The 22701-nt window shown below is 42.3% G+C and overlaps 1 protein-coding gene across 6 annotated transcripts in view; it reads left to right on the forward strand.

Moving 5' to 3' along the window:
- The window catches only part of LOC124717077 (zinc finger protein 813-like), a 118713-nt gene that overhangs the window by 45025 nt on the left and 50987 nt on the right, over positions 1–22701 (forward strand). For 5 of the 6 annotated variants that reach the window (XM_047243761.1, XM_047243766.1, XM_047243765.1 and 2 more), the window contains exons 2-3: positions 2440–2502; positions 14259–14327. In XM_047243761.1, the coding sequence (XP_047099717.1) occupies positions 2440–2502; positions 14259–14327 (132 nt within the window). The remainder of the gene's footprint in view (positions 1–2439; positions 2503–14258; positions 14328–22701) is intronic. The other variant, XM_047243762.1, reaches the window with a different exon arrangement.

Consider the following 22701-nt stretch of genomic DNA (forward strand, 5'->3'; position numbering starts at 1 on the left):
ATATATGAATGCTATGGAGAGAAATCTCAATAACTGGTAAAATGGGACATTCCCTCTGCCATGAATTTCACTGTGGTTCACAGAGTGTAGCTGTAGATATATAGATATCCTGGCTTCGATAATTTGTTCACTAGGCCGTTTATAGTAGTTCACCAATATCCATATTTTCTTCTTCATTATTAGGCCCATTCCGATCTAACCCCCAATAATATGTCTTTTATGCTCACCTTGACAGTTTTATTTGTGGTTTATAAGATAATGTGTTAATACCTTTTTTACACCTGTATCAGGAAAAGCGGCATGACATTTTAAATTTTAAGTTAGGTTGTTGGTTTTATGTGGTAATGATGATAGCCTTTTATTACTTGCTGTTCCTTGACAAAGTTTCCACATTCTCTCTAGCTGCAGTTTATTTTGGATTGAAAATACATCTGTGAACTACTGTTGTGAAAGACACTGAAATGTTTATATCATCTCAACTGATTTAGTTACAAGAAGTAAAAAACTCCACGTTTCCAGTTTCTTCTGCAGCTGACTTTCAGTTCCTGTGTGTGTTTGTTTCCAGTTTTTAGACACTATAATTTATCTCTGTTTACTCCCTACTTGTGTTCTTCAAATTTGCTACAAAGTGGTGGACACACAGTGTGTACCTTGTTGCTGCAATGTGGTTTGTGTTTAGGAGGGAAAGATTTCTGTTCACAACTGAAACTTCTGACAGCCAGAAAAGCAACTTCTCAGTATTTGGAGAATCTGCTCTTGAATACATTCCATTCTTAGTGCTGAACTGTTATGTCAACTCTTCCCCTATAGAATCAGTATTTGTTCTAAAATAACTATTGGTTATTGACACTGAACTGGCCATTTCTTTGTGTAATCAATTTTCAGCTGTGTTCCACGGGAAAGAGAGTAATGTTGCTCTTGGTAAACAAACACGTAAGGAAAGATGGGCTTTTGACCTTAATCCTTGAGTGGACGCACCTATGTATAAAGTGCGCCAACCACAAATGACATTCTCTTGTGCCATTCCATTGTTGTTTTGTAATTGTGAGCCCCTACCTATTCCTTCATTATTACTTCAGCTAACACAGTGATAAGTTGTACTGTTATACGTCCAAGTGAGCAGCAGTAATCTAAAATAAACAGCAAAGTAGTTGAAAAAAAATGTTACTATCATTTGCAAGAAGATGATCCATATTCTAAGGCAAGAGCACAATCCCAGTTTGAGGCAATTGTCTATTAGACAATTAGCAATCAAACAAGTGGCTGACTGGGATCTGATGCAACTGTACTGTTCGATACTTCGAGTCAGTCATTACTGTGGCATAACACTTGTACATGGCGACAGAGCTATAAAACAAAAGTTTATCTTGTTATTATTTAATTAAACAATGATTTAGCTTATGTAATTTAGATGATTTTATTGTTGTTTAATTAAAATAAGATCGAACTTTATTTTATTGATCATACATGTTTACCTTGATAACATAAAGACAGCTATTCTTTACATCTGTGCAAAGTATACCATGCATCCACTTGCGTTATAAAAAACAGCACAACCACTCAAGAGTTAAGCACACTCCACTGAGTGAAACATTTCACATGGAAAACTATAAAAATTACAGTGAGATTGAACACCAGCAGGGCTAGAAAATTGTTAATTTAGACATCATGCTTAAAGACTCATTCATTAGGTAGAATCTATAAGGATGTAAACAAGTAAAATATACTTTCCTATAATACGGTGCTATGAATAAATGCTTCTGTTGATTGGGGTAATAACTACAACTATAGGTGGACAACTTTTCTTATTATCTAGAAGCATTTGCTGTATACTCTATTTACATTTATGAAGCGGCAGCCTACCATTTAACATTATTAACAGAAGACTCCTGCTTAGATTATTCAATTGCTACACTACATGTACTATATCCATTACGATTTGTGTTGACTGAAAGATGGTATTTAATGCTGTACCATGAAAAGCTACATCCAATGAACTTGTTTGCTACAATGCTAACACCACTATGCAGGTTTGTACTGATAGTGATGAATAATTTATATACTGAATGGCCAGTATGATATCCTTTCCATTTTGATTTGAATTTCTGAAAGATTTTCATTTTCTAGTCCTACATCTAAGGACAAATTGTAAAAAACCTCCCAGATTGTTGCAGTCAGAAAATAGTAACTCAAGCTTAGCACCTACTGACAGAATGTGTGTATGTTTAGGAAAATTAAAGTTCCAAAGACTGGCTTAATTTCATATTCCATTCAACAATAATAAATTGGTTGAAACATCAGACAAGTGAAGTACAAATACTCCTTCAAATACACAATACACGAATCTAGAACTTATCAAACATTTTTTTTAAATGTGCATGATTCAGTTTCAGATTGTTGTCCGTAGTGTGTCTTCACTTACACATTTTCTTGTTCCAGAAGACTGCACAGGGAGAACATCGAAGTTCTGTATGTGGTGTGACTGTCGTCAAACATGAGTCAGTGAGTAATATTAATATAAGCAGTTTATGTTGTTTGTTATCATTTGGACATTATTATTGGCACAAGAAAGCATGGATGTCACAGTAAGTAATTTTTTACACTTCGGTTTCACCTCTAGTTAGTAAAGTAGGTGGGGGGGGGGGGGGGGGGGAGAGGAGAGAAGCTGAGATCCTTGTTTGTCTTGGCAGACCTCACATTAGATGAAGTCATATACTGTGTGTGTGTGTGTGTGTGTGTGTGTGTGTGTGTTCATTATCTTCTTGGATGACTGTCTTGTCAACGAGATCCCAAACTCTCCCATTGAGGATTTCGTAATTATAGAGGAATGCGACGTTGCACAAAATGACCAGCCATCTCAAACAGCATCGTTATCATCATTGTGAAGCAGTCCATGTGGAAGTGGTATGATCAAGGGGACAAAAAGGAAGAGTGCTTACAGTGAAGAAGAAAATGCAATTTTGAAAAGAGCTGACAATATACTGATCAGCGTAAATAAACCAAAAACTGCTCCAACTGATGTTGAAGTATTTGACTCGTGTGTAACTGCTACTCTATAGCAAAGAAAGAATAAATATCTGGTGATGAAAGCAAAGAGAGGGATATTTAACATACTTTGTAATGTACAGGAGAAAGACTTGGGCAACAATGAGTCACAAGATCATTTATTTATTTATTTATTCTTTTTTTTGTAACAAGTCTGGTTTTTTTTATTTTCATTAAAATTTAATTTCATAAAGTGTGTAAATACTAATTGATGCAGTGCATTACCTTGAATGTGAAATGTAATTATAGCAAATTCTAATTACAAAATTTATTGCTAATACCAATTGAGTTAACTTTGAATATCATACTCTCTCCTGCATACCATATTAACTTTTCAGTCATAATTTACATTAATTATTTTGAAGATTTGGTTCTGTATCACTACTGAGATTTTTTTTACAGATTCCCACTGACACTGTACTTGCCCAGTAGTGTTGAAATATTAATGAAGAGTGTGTCTCACTTTCCTAGCTTCTTTAACTGACTTGATGACGTAATTTTCCTATGCCTCTCAGATTAAAGTTAATTGTTTTTTTCTGCCATTGTCCCAGGATGATGATACACAATTTGTGTCCTCTTTCTTTTCCAATTGTCCAACATAACTCTTCACACATGTATCCAGTGAAAAACTATGTAGCACACAAATAGACAATGTGATTTTCTCTACAGTTCTAACTGGTAGCTCCATTTTCTTAAGGAAAATTCTGAACCTGTTGCTCAGTATTCCACAAGAATTTTCAGAAGTTCTTCTTGCCCTGTTCAAACAGTAATTAAATATTTTCTGCTGGTGCATTATAATCTCTAATAAGGCACTGCAGTTTGAGTTCCCGACAATGTCTCTGATTGAGGAATATTCACTAAATTTTCAGCATCAGTAAGAATTTCACAGTGTGAACTGAATCTGGAACACTCCTCCATCATTAACCCTCCCATTACAACCCACTTCCATAGGTGTTAATTTATAATATGCACCAAGTGTCAGTAACACAGTGCCAATACCTCCTTTGTAATTGTGACAATGTGAACTCGTATATCTTTGGGGTCGGAGTTCCACATGCCTCCCACCTAAAGCACCAAGGCAGTTTGGAAAGTTCCACATGTTTTGGAACAGTTATATGTTTCCATTCACTTTCTGTTGAGGCCATCTGAAGGACAGAAAATATGATGTGAATATGTTGAGGGGACTTTCATACACAGTTGAGCTTAAAACTCTGGAATCACTGTGTATCAGACATATTTTCCCCTAAGAATTGAAAATGGTAAGTTATGAAGTGCACTGATTTTGTCTGAAACTTTCTGAGGTAGGGGAGGGACAGTTTGGGCCTATAAATTGTAAGGTTCAAATCTTAACATAAACTTTTACAATGTGGAGCTACATATGAATATAATTGCCAAACTATAAAAAATATGTGATAATGCCTGCACATAGGCACAGCTGAAGGTTGGGTTGGAGATACTGCCTTCCCCACATACTTTTTGGAAATTTTTAAGAATTCGTTGCTATTTTTAACAAACTTAGCAGAATAAAGGGAATGCTAGGTGATTGACAATTACCTAAATGTAACAAATAAAACCGCAGCTAAAGGTTGTGGCAGAGGCACAGAGAATACACCCCCACCCTGAAATAAGTTTCTTGCAAAGAGTAATACTTCTCAACAATAATGGTTCACTTATTGTGTTTCTCAGCTTATGTAAATGTGTTATTACATTAACTTATTTTGGTCATATTCTGAAGAAATGTAATGAAACCAACATACCTTCATGTATGAATGCTTCAAGCACTGGTAAACTGCATTACAGGTTTCAGACATAATTGAGGAAATCATGCTTATAGCTATTCTGAATGAAAACATTAGGCTTCTGTAGCTTTCTCCAGTATCTAGGAGACTTGGTGTTAGAACTAACCTAAATAAAATTATGGAAATAATGACAAGCTTACAAGTATGTGCTGCATGTCCAGCAGCTTAGTAATACTAGGCTTATATCAAGGTACCTACTCACATATTTGAAGATGAAATACAGTCTCACATAACTATGTTTTGCCTCATTATTTTTGTACCTACTAAATGGAGCAATGTTAAGAATTCCTTGTTGCCCATCCTCAGAAAATTTTGTATGATTCCCTGTCCTCCAACCTCAGTTCATTGTGTAATAGACAGTGCAATACCCAACTGCCGTCATCACGTCTTAAAATCCGAGGTCTACTCCACCATCTTCTTTTATGCCGATGTAAATTTCTTTGTTTACATTGTGAAAGTATTACTGTAGTAATGACTGCATAAACAGAAGCTACCACTCCCAGTTCATCATCAGCCATTTTCTAAAATAATGTTGCACCATCTGCAGTCCTTATGTATACAAAAATAGCTACTCATTGTGTGTACAAACATAGCTACCAGATGGCATGCTAGCTCTTGAAACAGGAAGTTGTGCCATCCTATTGCACCATTAGTAGAACAAGATGTCGTTGTCTGTACAGGGCTTTAATGCAGTGCTTCTCCTTTTAACTGTATGCTGCCCATGATGATCACTACAGTGATGGAGTACCTCATGATACCTAAACAAACAGGAAAAATCACTGCTAAATGTTCTACATGGACCCTGAAGCGCAAGCGACAGATAAATGCAGCAGAATAATGCAAGTGGGGTGAACATCAAATGGTACATTGCTCCTTACAGTGTGCATTAGCCAGCCACCTGCCCCCCCCCCCCCCCCCCCCCCCAGGGGGTCCACAACTCTTTTGTGGACACGTGCGTAGCGAGCACGGGACCCCGAGCTAATGTGGCCCTCCTTCCTTTCCGGGCTGCATACCTTCCCTTCCCTTTCCGCATCCCTCCCCGTCCCCCATCTTCGCCCCCCCCCCCTCACCTCTGTCTCTTTCCTTCCCTTTCTCCCCCTCTGGGAGTATGGTTTGTGCCTACGTCCGGAGACGGACGCTCGAAACTGTTCCAAATTCCTTGCTTTTACACTTGCAAGACCTCGTCCTTCCTCTGTCCTTCTCTTTTCCTTCCCTCTTCTCCTTGCCCTTTTCTCCGTTGCGGCGTTTGAGACCCCCTTTTCTTTCCTTTCCCTTTCTCTTTTTTCCTCCCTGTGCGTGTCTGAAGGCCGACCCACGCACTTCCATGCGTAGCCGGTGACGGGGTAACGCGTAATTCCCCGCCCTGGGTAGACAGGTAGGACACGTACGTACCCCCTGGTAACGGCCAGGCCCAGGGAGGGGTGATTACCCGAGCTGATACCTTCTGAAAGTGCCGATTGGTCCCTCCGTCCGTTTGTCGGGAGGTGTGACCTGAGGTGTGAACAATCACCTAAGGCGGGTGTGCCCTCGGTGAGGGCCCCCACAAGGGAGGAGCGCGCCATCGGAGACGCCGGTAATCATGGGGGATTCTTCCGCAATGGTTTCCTCACCTTCCACTCTGTCTGCTCACAAACATAAGTTCACTGATCTCAGCCACAGACGGTTCTTCCATCGTTGCCACAGTTCCTTGTTGTTTCTCGGTCTGACGAAGGTCACGACTTCTCCACGGTCAACCCTTCCATTATTCAGAAAGGTGTCGACGCAATTGCGGGTCCTGTAAAGTCTTGTTCCAGATTACGGAATGGTACCCTGTTGTTAGAAACACACAGTGCCCTCCAGGCTCAAAAATTGCTGCGTACTTCCCTGCTCCACACCTTCCCTGTCCGGGTGGAACTGCACCGTACCTTAAATTCCTCGCGTGGAGTCGTTTATACACGCTCCCTCGATGGATTGTCTGACGAAGAAATTCAGCACTACCTGTCTGACCAGGGCGTCACTGCTGTTCATTGGGTTATGAAAAGGGTTGACTCGAACATCATTCCAACCCGCACTGTCTTCTTGACATTTGACAAAGTTCAACTCCCATCAAAAATCAAAGCAGGCTATGAGATAATTTCCGTTCGCCCTTATGTCCCAAACCCTACGCGTTGCTATCGATGTCAGCGGTTCAATCACACCAGCCAGTCCTGTTCCAATCCGGCCAAATGTGTTACGTGTGGCAAGGATGCCCATGAGGGTGCTTGTCCACCTCCATCCCCTCACTGCATCAACTGTATGGGTGACCACGCTGCTTCCTCTCGAGATTGCCCCGTTTTTAAGGATGAAAAGCTCATCCAGGAAATAAGAGTGAAGGAAAAGGTGTCGACCTTTGCTGCTCGAAAGTTACTCGCCAGTCGACAGCCCACCGTGCCTCAGAAAGGAAAATACAGCACTGTCCTTGCTTCTCCTCGGCCAACAAAGGAGGCGGCCACGCAGACTTGCGACCTCACATTTAGTACTACGGTCGTCAGATCGGCCAGCGCAAAGATCGCCCGTTCAACCTCACCACTTTGGCCTGCCCACTCTATGGCTCACCCTTCGTCGGGTTCTGCTAAATCTCGAGCCCAAAAGTCAGACGCCAAGTCTTCGAAAAAAGAGCATTCTCGTGAAGAGTTTTTACGTACTGCAACTTCACAACCATCGGTTCCTCCTTCATCTAAACATCATACCTCCAAGAAGGCTACGAAGAAACACAGTTCCTCTCCTTCTCCGCCAAGGCGTGTCCCATCTACAGCACCACCTGGCGGAAATCGCCCTCGGCCATCTTCTGTGTCGCCGAGGCGCACTGCTGGTGGCCGGTCAACTGGCCGATCGTTGGTGGCAGGAGCTGCTCCTGACCAACCTATGGATCAGGATCTTCTGCCTTCGACTGAATGCCATTCCATGCTGTCGGTCGCAAGTTCTGAGCAGTCGTTGAGTTGACAGCACCCTTGGTCACGTTTCTCCATTTTCTGTTCACCCTATGTCCATTATCCACTGGAATATCCGCGGCATTCGAGCCAATCGGGATGAATTGTCGATCCTCTTACGATCCTACTCGCCGGTCATCTTCTGTCTTCAGGAAACAAAGCTGCGTCCCCATGACCGCTTTGTTCTCCCTCATTTTCAGTCCGTCCGATATGACCTCCCCTCAGTTGAAGGCACTCCAGCCCATGGAGGACTCATGATTCTGCTCCATGATACTCTCCATTATCACCCAATCCCCTTAAACACTTCCTTCCAAGCTGTCGCCGTCCGTCTTTCCCTTTCTGGATACACGTTCTCTCTTTGTACGGTATACATTCCATCGTCTACACCACTGGCACGAGCTGATCTCCTTCATCTCCTTCATCTTCTTGATCAGCTTCCACCCCCCTATTTGCTGGTTGGGGACTTCAATGCCCACCACCCGCTTTGGGGATCTCCACATCCTTGTCCACGTGGCTCACTATTGCTAGACGTCTTCCACCAAGCGGATCTAGTCTGCCTTAACACTGGGGTCCCCACATTTTTGTCTGCCTCCACGGCAAATTTATCTCATTTGGACCTTGCGGTCGGTACTGTTCCGCTATCTCGGCGCTTCGAATGGTTCGCCCTTGATGATACACACTCGAGTGACCACTTTCCATGTGTTCTTCGACTGCAGCCTCAACTGCCATATATGCGCTCGCGACGCTGGAAGTTTGCCCAAGCCGATTGGACACTTTTTTCGTCTCTAGCGACATTCGATGACCGTCGCTTTCCCAGCGTCGACGATGAGGTCACACATTTTACCGACGTTATTCTCACAGCTGCGGAACGTTCAATACCACGCACCTCCGAATTGCCCCGGCGCCCCCCAGTTCCTTGGTGGAACGAGGCATGCCATGACGCAATACGTGAGCGGCGACGTGCTCTTCGCATTTTCCGTCACCATCCAACCTTGGCCAACTGTATCCGATATAAGCAGCTCCGTGCGCGATGCCGTCGCGTCATCCGCGATAGCAAGAAGGCAAGCTGGAAATTCTTTATTAGCTCATTTAACACCTTCACTCCCTCCTCGGAAGTTTGGAGTCGGCTTCGACGGTTCTCAGGCGCGCCTAGTTTCTCCCCGGTCTCTGGGCTCACTGTCGCGCATGATACCTTAGTGGACCCCATCGCAATTTCTAACTCATTGGGTCAGCACTTTGCTGAGATTTCGAGCTCTTCAAATTACCCGCCCGCGTTTCTCCCGAAGAAACGTGCAGCGGAAGTGCGACATCTTGCTTTCTCCTCTCAAAATCGCGAAAGCTACAATACTGTTTTCTCCATGTGCGAACTCCAACATGCACTCTCTTCTTCTCGCTCCTCCGCCCCAGGACCGGATGGTATCCATGTCCAAATGTTGTTGCATTTATCCACCCATAGCCTGCGTTACCTCCTTCGCCTTTATAATCGAATTTGGACCGACAGTACCTTTCCCAGGCGATGGCGGGAAGCTATTGTCGTTCCCGTTCCGAAACCTGGAAAGGACAAACATCTCCCCTCTAGCTATCGCCCCATTTCTCTCACGAGTAGTGTCTGTAAGGTTTTGGAGCGTATGGTGAATTACCGTTTAGCTTGGTGGCTGGAATCCCGCAGTCTTCTAACACCAGCCCAATGCGGATTCCGACAGCATCGTTCTGCCGTTGACCATCTTGTTGCTCTCTCAACTTATATCATGAACAATTTCCTCCGGAAACGCCAAACGGTAGCAATATTTTTTGATCTGGAGAGAGCATACGATACCTGTTGGAGGACAGGCATCCTCCGCACACTGTTCTCTTGGGGCTTTCGAGGCCGGCTGCCCCTTTTTCTTCGCGAATTTATGGCAGAGCGCACATTTAGGGTGCGGGTGAACACTACTCTCTCCCGTACTTTCTCCCAAGTAAACGGGGTACCCCAGGCCTCCGTGCTGAGTGTTGTACTGTTTGCCATCGCCATTAATCCAATTATGGATTGTCTCCTTCCTGATGTCTCGGGCTCCCTCTTTGTGGACGATTTTGCGATCTTCTACAGCTCTCAACGGACCAGCCTTCTTGAAAGACGTCTTCAAGGATGTCTCGATCGCCTCCACTCGTGGAGCATCGAAACCGGCTTCCGTTTCTCACCCAGTAAGACCGTTTGTGTTAATTTTTGGCGACGTAAGGAGTTTCTTCCGCCCTCCTTACATCTAGGTCCTGTCAACCTTCCGTTTTCCGACGTCGCTAAATTCTTGGGTCTTATGTTTGACAGAAAACTGTGCTGGTCCTCCCACGTTTCCTATCTTTCGGCTCGCTGTCTGCGTTCCCTTAACATCCTCCGTGTCCTGAATGGTACCTCTTGGGGAGCGGACCGAGTGGTCCTTCTCCGCCTCCATCGCACCTTAGTGCGCTCGAAATTGGATTATGGAAGCATAGTCTACTCCTCTGCTCGGCCGTCTATTCTTCGGCGTCCCGACTCTATCCACCACCGTGGATTACGTTTAGTGTCTGGAGCTTTTTACACCAGCCCTGTGGAAAGCCTTTATGCTGAGACTGCTGAACCTCCGCTGTCCAATCGGCGGGCAGTCCTTCTGAGTCGTTATGCTAGCCATCTGTCTTCCATGCCTGCTAATCCAGCCCATGACCTTTTTTTCGACGCCTCCTTTGATGTCGGGTATGCAGGCCGCCCCTCCTCCCTACTACCCCCGGGAGTCCGCTTCCGTCAACTGCTCCATTCTCTTTCCTTCCGCTTTCCTAAAACCTTTTTGACAACTTGGGGTACAGCACCGCCTTAGCTCCGTCCCCGGATCGACTTGCTCAGAGACCTATGTCAATTTCCCAAGGATGGTACCCCTACACTTGTTTACCGTCGGGCATTTGCTGCTCTATGTGCACAAATGACGGAAGCCACATTTATTTACACCGATGGCTCGAAAACATCGTTAGGTGTAGGGAGTGCCTATATTGTTGGCGACACCCCAAATCACTTTCGGCTTCCCGACCAGTGTTCGGTTTATACTGCGGAGCTTTACGCTATTCTCCAGGCTGTCCACTACATCCGCCGCCATCAGCGGATACAGTACGTAATCTGCTCAGATTCTCCCAGCTCTCTCCTAAGTCTCCAAGCTCTTTACCCTGTGCACGCTCTGGTCCACCGGATTCAGGACTGTCTGCGCTTGCTCCAGCTGGGGGGCGTCTCAGTGGCGTTCCTCTGGCTCCCGGGACACGCTGGTATCTGTGGAAATGAGGCGGCCGATATAGCGGCCAAGGCTGCAGTCTCTCTTCCTCGGCCAGCTATTCAGTCTCTTCCGTTTACCGATCTACGGAGCGGTTTATGTCGCCAAGTTGCTCATTTATGGCATGCGCATTGGTCAACACTTCCCCATAATAAACTGCGGGAAGTGAAAGCCCTTCCTTGCGCTTGGACCTCTTCCTCCCGAACGCGTCGTCGGGAGGAGGTAATTTTAGCTAGACTCCGGATAGGGCACTGTCTTTTTAGTCATCGACATCTTTTAAGCGGTGATCCTCCCCCACTCTGTTCCCACTGCTCTCAGCTGTGGACGGTCAGACACCTTTTAATTGAATGCCCCTATTTTAATCCGTTACGCTCCCGTCTACAGCTATCGCCTGATCTATCGTCGATTTTAGCAGATGACACGCGCTCAGCTGACCGCGTTCTACAGTTTATTAGTGACAGTGAAATGACGTCAGTCATTTGAGGCTTTTTTTGGGGGACAACCAACCCCTTTCTATAGTGGATTTTTAAGCATTCCTTCTCCTTTAGTTTCTCAAATTTTATGACTTTGTTCCCATTGCTGCTGATTTTAAATTTCGTTTTTTTCCTGTTTTATACGTCACGGGTTGGGCGCTAATGACCATAGAAGTTTTGCGCCCTAAAACCACAAAAAAAAAAAAAAAAAAAAAAAAAAAAGCCACCTGGCCCCTTTATGTACACTTCACTATGGAAAGTTCTTCCAGCAGTTGGAAAGTGGTATGTGATGTGCTGTTCTCCCATTTCAAATGAACCCTCTGATACGAGTGTTTGTTACATCCTGTAACGTAATGAAGATGACGTGTGTGATGTCATTTGCACACAAATAAAAACAAAACATAAGTCGTTCATTCTTTTGTGTCTTTATCAGTATTTGCAATATATATTTTGGTGACATCTGTAATGGAGCCTGTGGCCCAGGATGTTGCAATGGTGCCAGTTTGGTTATGTTTTGTCAAAGCCAACGACTGTGAATACAAAATCTTTGATGTATTGGCCCATTTATCTGTGGCATAGCCTGAGGTCTGTGTGTAGATTGAAATGGAGTATGGTCGTGAGTTGGCAAAGTGATATCACACTCTTCAGTTAATCTCTCTCTAACAACATTTCTCTTTGGAGTGGTAGCTTGGTAGAATGGGGAGAAAAATTTATACTTTTTGAAAGATCAGAAGCAGCTGTCAAGTTGATGCGTATAATGGCATTTGAAGAACTGCATGAAAAAAATGAATGGGATAGACAAAAAGATTGTCTTAATACGGTATGATTGAATGGAAAGCAGACAGTTCGGTAGTGTCCCCGTGTGAACACCACACACCTCTGTTTTTGTAGAGCTGTGCAGTATCTCTGTAATCCAGCTGTCCCTGCTAAACTGTGAACAATCAAAATCCAGACATTCAATTATTCTCCAGAAAAACACTGAGTAAATCATCTACCGAACAGGTTCCATGTTTCAGGAGTTGTCTGTATATTCTTCATGTGGAATTAATTCAATACACGGATATGATTGAATCTATTGATGGGAATGAAATTGGTGAAGATGCAGTGACATGAAATGAAAACCATTGGCAAATGCCAGACCTACAATGTGATGCATTAATTCCTTCCCATTGATCAGTTTATTTAATTTCAGTGCATTTAATTTGTTTCATGTCTGTCCCTTGTCACATGTAATGCATCTTCCTACACGTATAAAAAAAAGTTTTGCATCACCCCAGTTACCAGAATTCCTGAAGATAGACGTTGACTGTGGATATTGTATCACAAAGTCCCTTTGACTGTCCAGAGATGTCACTAAACCTGCCTAAACATGTAAACAACCTTGCATGAGCAGCATCTATTAGATGGAGGGGGTTCGACAGCCGATCAGTTCGTCATTCCGCCAGGAAGGGGGTACGCAGCTGGAATATCTGTAGTTCAACCGTGCCTAGACGGTCAATACCACTGTTCGATCGCATCCGCATGGTTACTTTGTGCCAGGAAGGGCTCTCAACAAGGGAAGTTTCCAGGCGTCTTGGAGTGAACCAAAGTGATGTTGTTCGGACATGTAGGAGACGCAGAGACATGAACTATCGATGACATGCGTCGCTCAGGCCTCCAAAGGACTACTACTGCAGTGGATGACTGCTACCTATGGATTATGGCTTGGAGGAACCCTGACAGCAACGCCACCGTGTTGAATAATGCTTTTCGTGCAGCCACAGAATGTCGTGTTACGACTCAAACTGTGTGCAATAGGCTGCATGATGCGCAACTACACTCCTGACGTCCATGATGAGGCCCATCTTTGCAACCACGACACGATGCAGCACAGTACAAATGGTCCCAACAACATGACGAATGAACCGCTCAGCATTGGCATGACGTTCTCTTCACCAATGAATGTCACATATGCCTTCAAACAGACAATCGTCGGAGATGTGTTTGGAGGCATCCCGGTCAGACTGAACACCTTAGACACACTGTCCAGTGAGTGCAGCAAGGTGGAGTTTTCCTGCTGTTTTGGGGTGGCATTATGTGCGGCTGACTAAGGTGCCATAACAGCTGTACAATGCATGAATGCCATCCTCCGACCGATAGTGCAACCATATCGGCAAGGCATTTGTCTTCATTGATTACAATTCGCATCCCCATCATGCACGTCTTGTGAATGACTTCCTTCAGGATAACGACTTCACTCGACTGGAGTTGCCTTCAGGCTCTCCGGACATGAAACCTATTGAACATCCCTTCGATAGATTGAAAAGGGCTGTTTATGGATGACTTGACCCACCAACCACTCTGAGGGATATACGCCGAATTGCCATTGAGGAGTGGGACAATAGTGACCAACAGTGCCTTGATGAACTTGGGGATAGTATGCCACAACGAATACAGGCATGCATCAATGCAAGAGGACGTGATACTGGGTATTAAAGCTACTGGCGTGTACAGCAATCCAGAGGTCTCGCTGTACAGTGGTACGACATGCAATGTGTGGTTTTCATGAGAATAGCTGACATTGAGCTCAGATAACCTAACATTAAGGTGGATGCTCGTGATAAGCAGGAAGTACGTGTATAGATATTCTGCTGTCACAACATAATTATTTGTGTTCTGTAGACCAGTTTAATCTGCACTTCTCGTACTCTGTGTTGCACCTGTACTTCACTGTGTCCTTTTCTTCAGGTGGAGGCTGTCCCACTCACATTTCCGAAGCAAGAGATGGAGCTTCTATCTGTTAAGGAAGAACCTTTGGTAAGTACGAAAGTTCACCTGTACAGAACGACTTGGCTCCTGTGCAGAAACACATTCTTGTCCTGAGCACTGAGCAGTTGCATTCCTCTGTTGCAAAGGCTTGGCCACCTGGGTCGATTGCCGGATGCCAACTTCCACACTTTGAACAATCTCACTGCTCTCTATTCACTATAACATTGCAACTCAGTCTTCATAGAATTCACAAGCAATGCAATATCTTGATTATTGTGCATGTGTGACTGTATACAGTGCCACTAAATTTCTGACAGGAGAGGCAAACATGGAAGCAAGAATCTCATTAAAAGCTGTGCTTGAGAGGGCTGCAGGAACAGCTAGCTATTCCAATCAAAAATAAAAGTATAAAGAAGGAGGGGGAAAACATAGCTATAAGAAGTGTGGTTTTAGGTTTTCCTTCCCTCCCTAAGAAAATCTTGAATATACACACACATTAAAAAATGTTTTGCATCACCCCGGTTCCCAGGACTTCTGAAGACAGGCGTTGACAGTGAATATTGTAGCACAGATAAAGTCCCTTTGACTAGTCATACATGTCACTAAACCCATCCAAAGATGTAAACAACAATGCATGAGCAGTGACTCTTAGATGGAGGGAGTCTGACAGACGATCAGTTCCAGTCATTCCAACAGGAAGGAGGTACACAGCTCATGTTGTCTGTAGTTCAAGCATCCGTAGACGGTCAATAATGTGATTCGATTGCATCCACATTGTTACTTTGTGCCAGGAAGCGCTCTCAACAAGGGAAGTTTCCAGGCATCTCGGTGTGAACCAAAGTGAAGTTATTCCAACATGAAGGAGATACACAGGGACAGGAGCTGTCAATGACATGGCCACTACTTACGGATTATGGCTCGGAGGAACCCTGACGGAAACGCCACCATGTTGAATAATGCTTTTCATGCAGCCACAGGACTTAAGGCTGTATGCAATAGACTGCATGATGCGCAACTTCACTCCCAACGTCTATGGCGAGGTCCATCTTTGTAACTACGACACCATGCATTGCGGTACAGATGGGCCCAACAACATGCCGAATGGACCGCTCAGGATTGGTATCACATTCTCTTCACCAATGAGTGTCTCGTATGCCTTCAACCAGGCGATCGTCGGAGACGTGTTTGGAGGCAACCCTATCAGGCTGAAAACCTTAGACACACTGTCCAGTGAGTACAGCATGGTGGAGGTTCCCTGCTGCTTTGGGGTGGCTTTATGTGGGGCCGACGTACATAGCTGGTGGTCATGGAAGGCGCTGTAATGGCTGTACGATACATGAATGCCATCCTTCGACCAATTCGCGTCCCCATCGTGCACATCTTGTGAATGACTTCCTTCAGGATAACGACATCATTCAACTAGAGTAGCCAACATGTTCTCCAAACATGAACCCTATTGAACAAGCCTGGGATGGATTGAAAACAGTTGTTTATGGATGACGTGACCCACCAACCACTCTGAGGGATCTATGCCGAATCTCCGTTGAGGAGTGGAACAATCTGGACCAACAGTGCCTTGATGTACTTGTGGACATTACGCCACAACAAATACAGGCATGCATCAGTGCAAGAGGATGTGCTGCTGGGTATTAGAGGTACCAGTATGTACAGCAGTCTGGACCACCACCTCTGGAGGTCTCGCTGTATGGTGGTACAACATGCAATGTGTAGTTTTCAGGAACGATAAAAAGGGCAGAAATGATGTTTATGTTGATCTCGATTCCAATCTTCTGTACAGTTCTGGAACTTTTGGAAATGAGGTGCTGCAAATTTTTTTATTTTTTTTATTTTTTATTTCTTTATTTATTTTTTGTGTGTGTATGTATTCATGCGGATACTCATCTGGGTGGCATCACCCAGAAGACATGATATTTCTGCTGACTGATTTCTTGCCATCTTCAAGCATGCCTGATGATAGATTGATATCTGCTGGGTTCTGCTTGTATATCCTTTTCCCTTCGCCACAGCCTCCAGCCGGCCGCCTCCGGGTGCGAACCTGGTCCATCGGTTTGGGGAACTGCGACATTAAGAAGTTTATCCAGGGTCCACAGTTGTGCTGTGGCTGGTGGTGAATGCATATCTCTGCTAGTGCAGCATCCATCAGTTGTCAGGGATGCCTGAAGGTGGTGAGAAAGTGGCTTGCCGAAATATTGCAGCTTAAAGGCATCAGACTGAATACCTGAGAAATATTCAATAATATGAAAAAGATAGACTGCTACTCACCATATAACAGAGATGTCCAGCTGCAGACAGACCTGTCTGTCTAAGACGCAACATCTCCTCTGTATGGTGAGTAGCAATCTATCCTTTTCCTAACATTGTCATTATTCCATCCTGGATTTTCCATTCATCGAGAAATATTAAGGGTAGCAATAAGAACTTCTCAAGGCTTCACTACATGAGGAAATGTGAAGAATAATAGAATGTAAGTTTTATACAGGGTGATTCAGGAAGATATGTAAATAGTTTAATGTGTAATTCTACAAGTAAAACTAAAGAAGAAAGTTCATGTAACATAGGTCTACAAATGTTTAGTTTCAGAGTTAAGGCTAATAAAAGATTTTGCCTGAAATTTAGCAACTTTGCTAATCAACAGTGCACTGGGAAAGCAAGTATGTGAAACTGATTTTTAAATATTCCTGAGTTTTCATATTGATCAGAACTTGTATTTGAGACCATGTGAAATGAATTTCTCAAATACTTGCATTAGAAACATTTGCTCCGTGTGTAATTGCTGATTTGCTGATGAAAACAATAAAAAATTAGCTTATGTTGTAGACTTTCATTCACTGATTCCTAATGGAATAGCTCTTTGTGGCAATTCCATGCACAGACACAAAGTATTCATTACACTTAGATTTGCTGTAAGGATGTCATCTGGTGTCCATCCTCAAACTCCATGTAGGCAACTGTTTAAAAGATTAGGCCTTAATGCTTTTAATCTGTCACAAAGTTCACTGAGGCACCATTTGGATATAACAGCAGCATTCATAAATATAACACTAAGAACAAAAATAAACTCCATTATTGACAGCTTAACCTTTCTCTTGTACCAAAAGCTGCAAAATATTTGACCATTGCCCTTATGAATCAATGGTACTGACATTTAATGAAAGCTTTGTAAACAAATTGAAATCATTTCTGCCTACAAATCCGTCCACTCCACAGATGGGTAACTGAATGGATATTGTCTGTATGTGGTTGGCTTACAGTTCACAAATTTCATGGTAGATTAAGATTAAAAAAAGATAGTCATGTAAATTGTCAGCATATAACCATGGCTGGGTAAGCAAAGTGTGTGTTATCTGTGAACCTACTGAAAAGTCATCTATATACATACCCTGTAGACAACTGCGAAATGCAAGACATACAGTACTCATAGTGAGTTGTCACAAGACCCACAGAAGTGTGAAAGGAAAATATCTGTATATCTACATCTAAATACTTTAAGAATGACACAGCGAAAGACAAAAGTGAGTGCACTCTGGCTGAGGGGGAAGAAAAAGGGATTGCTCTGAAAGGTAGAAAGTTTCCTTTCTTTTTTGTGTATGCCAGTCAACAACTTTATACAGGGTGATTCAAAAAGAATACCACAACTTTAAAAATGTGTATTTAATGAAAGAAACATAATATAACCTTCTGTTATACATCATTACAAAGAGTATTTAAAAAGGTTTTTTTTCACTCAAAAACAAGTTCAGAGATGTTCAATATGGCCCCCTCCAGACACTCGAGCAATATCAACCCGATACTCCAACTCGTTCCACACTCTCTGGAGATGTTAGAGAATTGGCTGTTCCCTCAGCTCGAACAAGAAGCACAACAATTCATATTTCAGCAGGATGGAGCGCCACCACATTGGCACTTATCTGTCCGTAACTACCTGAACGTCAACTACCCGAGGCGATGGATCGACCGCCAGGCAGCCCGTGACAGAGCACTTCATCACTGGCCTCCAAGAAGCCCTGATCTTACCCCCTGCGATTTTTTCTTATGGGGGTATGTTAAGGATATGGTGTTTCGGCCACCTCTCTCAGCCACCATTGATGATTTGAAACGAGAAATAACAGCAGCTATCCAAACTGTTATGCCTGATATGCTACAGAGAGTGTGGAACGAGTTGGAGTATCGGGTTGATATTGCTCGAGTGTCTGGAGGGGGCCATATTGAACATCTCTGAACTTGTTTTTGAGTGAAAAAAAAACCTTTTTAAATACTCTTTGTAATGATATATAACAGAAGGTTATATTATGTTTCCTTCATTAAATACACATTTTTAAAGTTGTGGTATTCTTTTTGAATCACCCTGTATTTCTGCTTTTCAGTTTGTATCTCGTTTACTCCTAAGGTACTTACAGTCTACCAGAGCTTTGCTGTAAAATTATACCTACATCTGTATGTAAACATGATTAAATGTGTTGTAAAAGATTCTTTTTATAGTGATGCATGAGCTTTCCTTCTCATTCTATTCACAGATGAAATTTGGGTAAAATGGTTGCAGATATGCCTTTCGCTGCTATTAGCTTTTTTATTTCCACTGCCTCTGCAGCAGATGTACATGGCATGTGATAAGTATTTGTGCAGTCTGTCCTGATAACTGATTCTTAGATTTATTGATATAGATTTCATGGGATATTCGGCATATAGTATATCGAAGTCATCCTTTGTCAAATCGCGTTGGGACTTATCTGGAACATGCTCTCGAACATGTACTTAAAGATGGTCCGAGCTAAATTTATAAACAAAGAAAGGAAATTAAATAAAACTATATCAGGAGTCAGTATTGTTCCATGTACATTTCAACCTTTATATTTCTGACATAGCTGAAACTGGTGCAAAGAGGTTTGGATGTGCTGACAATCTAGTATTTGTGATTCAGTGCAAAGAGTTCAACCCTCAGCAGTATCAATTTAAACAACAAATAAACTGGAGATCTATATGAATGACACAGTACTTCCCTACCAGAGTCACCTTAATTATCTTGGAATTACGTTTGATTGGACACTATATTCAGGAAGCATCTGGAAAAAATGTCTTGGAAATTAAGGAAATGAAACAACCTAACCCAGGAAGTCTGCAGTACTAACTGGAGAGCATTAGCAGATATGTTTTGAACTTTGGTGCTCAGTTTTGTGTTTTCTGTGGCTGAATTTTGTGCTTCAGTGTGGTTGGACAGCCCTCGCGTAAATAAAACAGTGGAAAATTCAGATTGGAATGCAAAAATATTATGAAAAGGATAGTTGCTACTCACCATATAGCAGAGATGCGGAGTGTTGCAGATAGGCACAACAAAAGAGCTTTCACACAATAATCTTTCGTCCAACAAGGCCTGTGTCAAAAGTAGGCAACAGACCCCCACCCACCCTCATGCCTGTGCCCCCCGCCCCACACACACACACACACACACACACACACACATATATATATATATGATATAAATGCCTATATGGCTTGGCACTGTGCCATATTGTGCTTTAAGTGTGTAATGTATTTCAGGCTCTTTCACCCTACTGACATAAATTTCGTGCCAGTATAATGTGGAGTTATTTGATAGTTTCAGTTTATGGCTGGGCAACATGTAACTCGATCTTTTTTTGGTCTCATTCTGGTTTATTTATGTCTCTTGTGAATCTGCTGATCATAACTGTGTGTAACTCATTGTTGGTTCATCAGCAACTTGTGTGCATCTGTAGCCTTTAAATCGTTAGCCTTCAGACTTTGACTCCTCTATACAGTTGCAGAGCTTTATGGGTCAGTGACATTAGTAGGTTGTAGAGAAAACACAACTCCCTATTTTAAAACCATTTTCATTATGCTTTAACCTTAAGAGCTGGTAGATGCAGGGAGGAGAGCACAGGTCACACCCACCTGCAAGAAAGACGAGAACTGAACTACTATCCAGTATCCTTGATACCCATTGCTTGCAGAATCTTAAAATATATCAAATCTAAAGAGGTGTCTGAAACTGAATGATCTCTTCTATGATGACCAACATGAATTGGGTAAACATTGATCCATGAAACATGAGCCATGCTTGCCTCTCACGACATTGTAAAGCCATGAATTAAGACAGTGAGGAAGATGTAGTATTCCTTCACTTTCAAATAATATTTTACATAGTACCACACCTACACTTATTTTCTGAAGTACACCCGTAAAGGGGTAACAAACAAAATTTGTGACTGACAATTTCTTAGTAGGGAGAACACTGCATATTATCTTTGATAGAGAGTTATCAACAAATGTAGAAACACCTTCAGCTGTGACCCAGTTAAGTATGTTCGGATCCTTACTGTTGATGTTACATGACTCTTTGCAGACAAGATTTTAAAGTGGTGCAATGAGTGGCGACTTGCTTTAAATGTTTAGAAATGTAAAAATTTTCACTTTAAGAATGAAGATGATTACAATATCATTGAGTCACAGCTGGAACTGATTGACTCATACAAATGCCTGGGTGTAACATAGGTTCAGTCATAGGTGAAGCACGTGGCAGACTTCATTTTATTGGCAGAATATTAGGGAAGCACAACTACCCTACAAAGGAAATTGCTTGTAAAACATTTGTGTGGCCCATCTTAGAATATTTCAGTGACCTCCTGGATGTGCAAATGGAAGATATGGACTTATTGGTATGTGTAATGTTTTCCACTTTCCATTATGTCGCTTGCTGATACTGTCGGTTGGGCACATTAATTTCTGTAGCAAGCAAATCTAATGTCCTCACTGCATAGAGAATATATGAACTTAAGAGTTGTGGTCATAGTGTTGGGCTGTCCAGTTTTCTTCGTAATTGGTATGCTGCCCCGGAAACTTAAGCTTAAACACATTAGAAAATGCAAACGGCCAAAGTATGTTAATTTAGAGTGTCTGATGTCACTAAGCAGAGATTATTATTATTATTAGACTTGCCACAATTGATTGTCTGTTTTGCTATTGTTCTGTTCCTCCTTGTTTTTGTTATCAGATCTTACAAGTTATTGTTAAAGCAACTGATGATGCATGTAACTGCTCAATTGTTTCTATGCTGCATTGACTTGGATGGAGAATAATGGTTTCAGAGTGCAGACAGAACCATCACACACACATCTGCAGACTCATGTCACCTGCAGTGTCCACCATATAGCAATTAGGCTAAAAGCTTTGATCAGTCTGTATGTGAGTGTGGATTACACTGTGGAACAAATTTTCCCTGAAAATTTGTGAATTAGGTAAATTTAGGATTTCTGCATTTATTTAGATATAATATCATGGAAAAATAGCTGTTGAATGAAATACTTAGCTCCAGCTTAAGAAATGTTTTCAGTTTTATACCATTAATATAATGCATGGGTAATTCCATGTCAGTCCAATGCACTGCTTGACCCATTCAGATTCCTTTCACATTTTGTGCATTCAGTGCTCCAGATAAATGGATACATGACAGTTGTAAAGAAAGTTACAGGCTGGCTAAGTTTGGAAACTGTGTGAAATGTATGCTCATCTGTCTCAATACAAATGATAACTCTGGTTCCACTCTAGAGACAGTAATGTAACATATACCATTGTAAAACTGAAGAGTAGAGCTCTACTACATTGGCGTGCAATGTGGCAGGATTTTAAGAATTTTCACTTGCAAGATCATTGACCTTGAACTTGAATATCTCAAAGCACACCACCTTCAAGCTTTTTGAAAAAGTATATTGCATTGCTCCAGAGTGTTACTATAAATATTGTCATCAGCATCAAATCTGTTGTGATTGACTTGAAAATGTTACTCTTCTGCTTTGAACTGACATGGAATTGCCTGGATACTTATTTGATTAGCAATATACCCAAAACCTTTAATAATAGAAATTTTAAGAAATTCTAGATTCTGAATCCCTGGAGGTGGTGATGAATGTGAAGTCACTCATACTGATAAGATCTGATAAACATTAACTCACCAAATTACTAAATTAAACCAAAAGGAATGTAAGAATTTTCCAGGATTTTTTCAGTTTATTATAGAAATTGTTAAACATACACAAGCTATCCAATAATTTATAACGAATACAGAAAATACCAGTAGGTACTATTTTATTTAGTAATATGAATACTTTTTACGTTGGCTGTTTCTGATATGACCTATTGAAGAATTTTTGAACAAACTATAAATGAGGTGTGTGTTTCCACTTGGCTCGTTGCTTTTAGGTTGCACTTGGAGCACCCTAGCAACAGTCCAACAGTATTATGCCAGAACAGGAGTTCACTTTTTGCACACCTCATCTCTATGATTGCAATATACTGATGAAATCAATCAAGTCTGTCAAACTGCTCCGCAGTTTTCGTGCAGGAAGTTGATGTAAGCATGGACAAATTGTATTTTCAGAGACGTGTTACA

The sequence above is a fragment of the Schistocerca piceifrons genome, chromosome 9 (assembly GCF_021461385.2).
Source record: "Schistocerca piceifrons isolate TAMUIC-IGC-003096 chromosome 9, iqSchPice1.1, whole genome shotgun sequence".
NCBI classification, from domain to species: Eukaryota; Metazoa; Arthropoda; class Insecta; order Orthoptera; family Acrididae; genus Schistocerca; species Schistocerca piceifrons.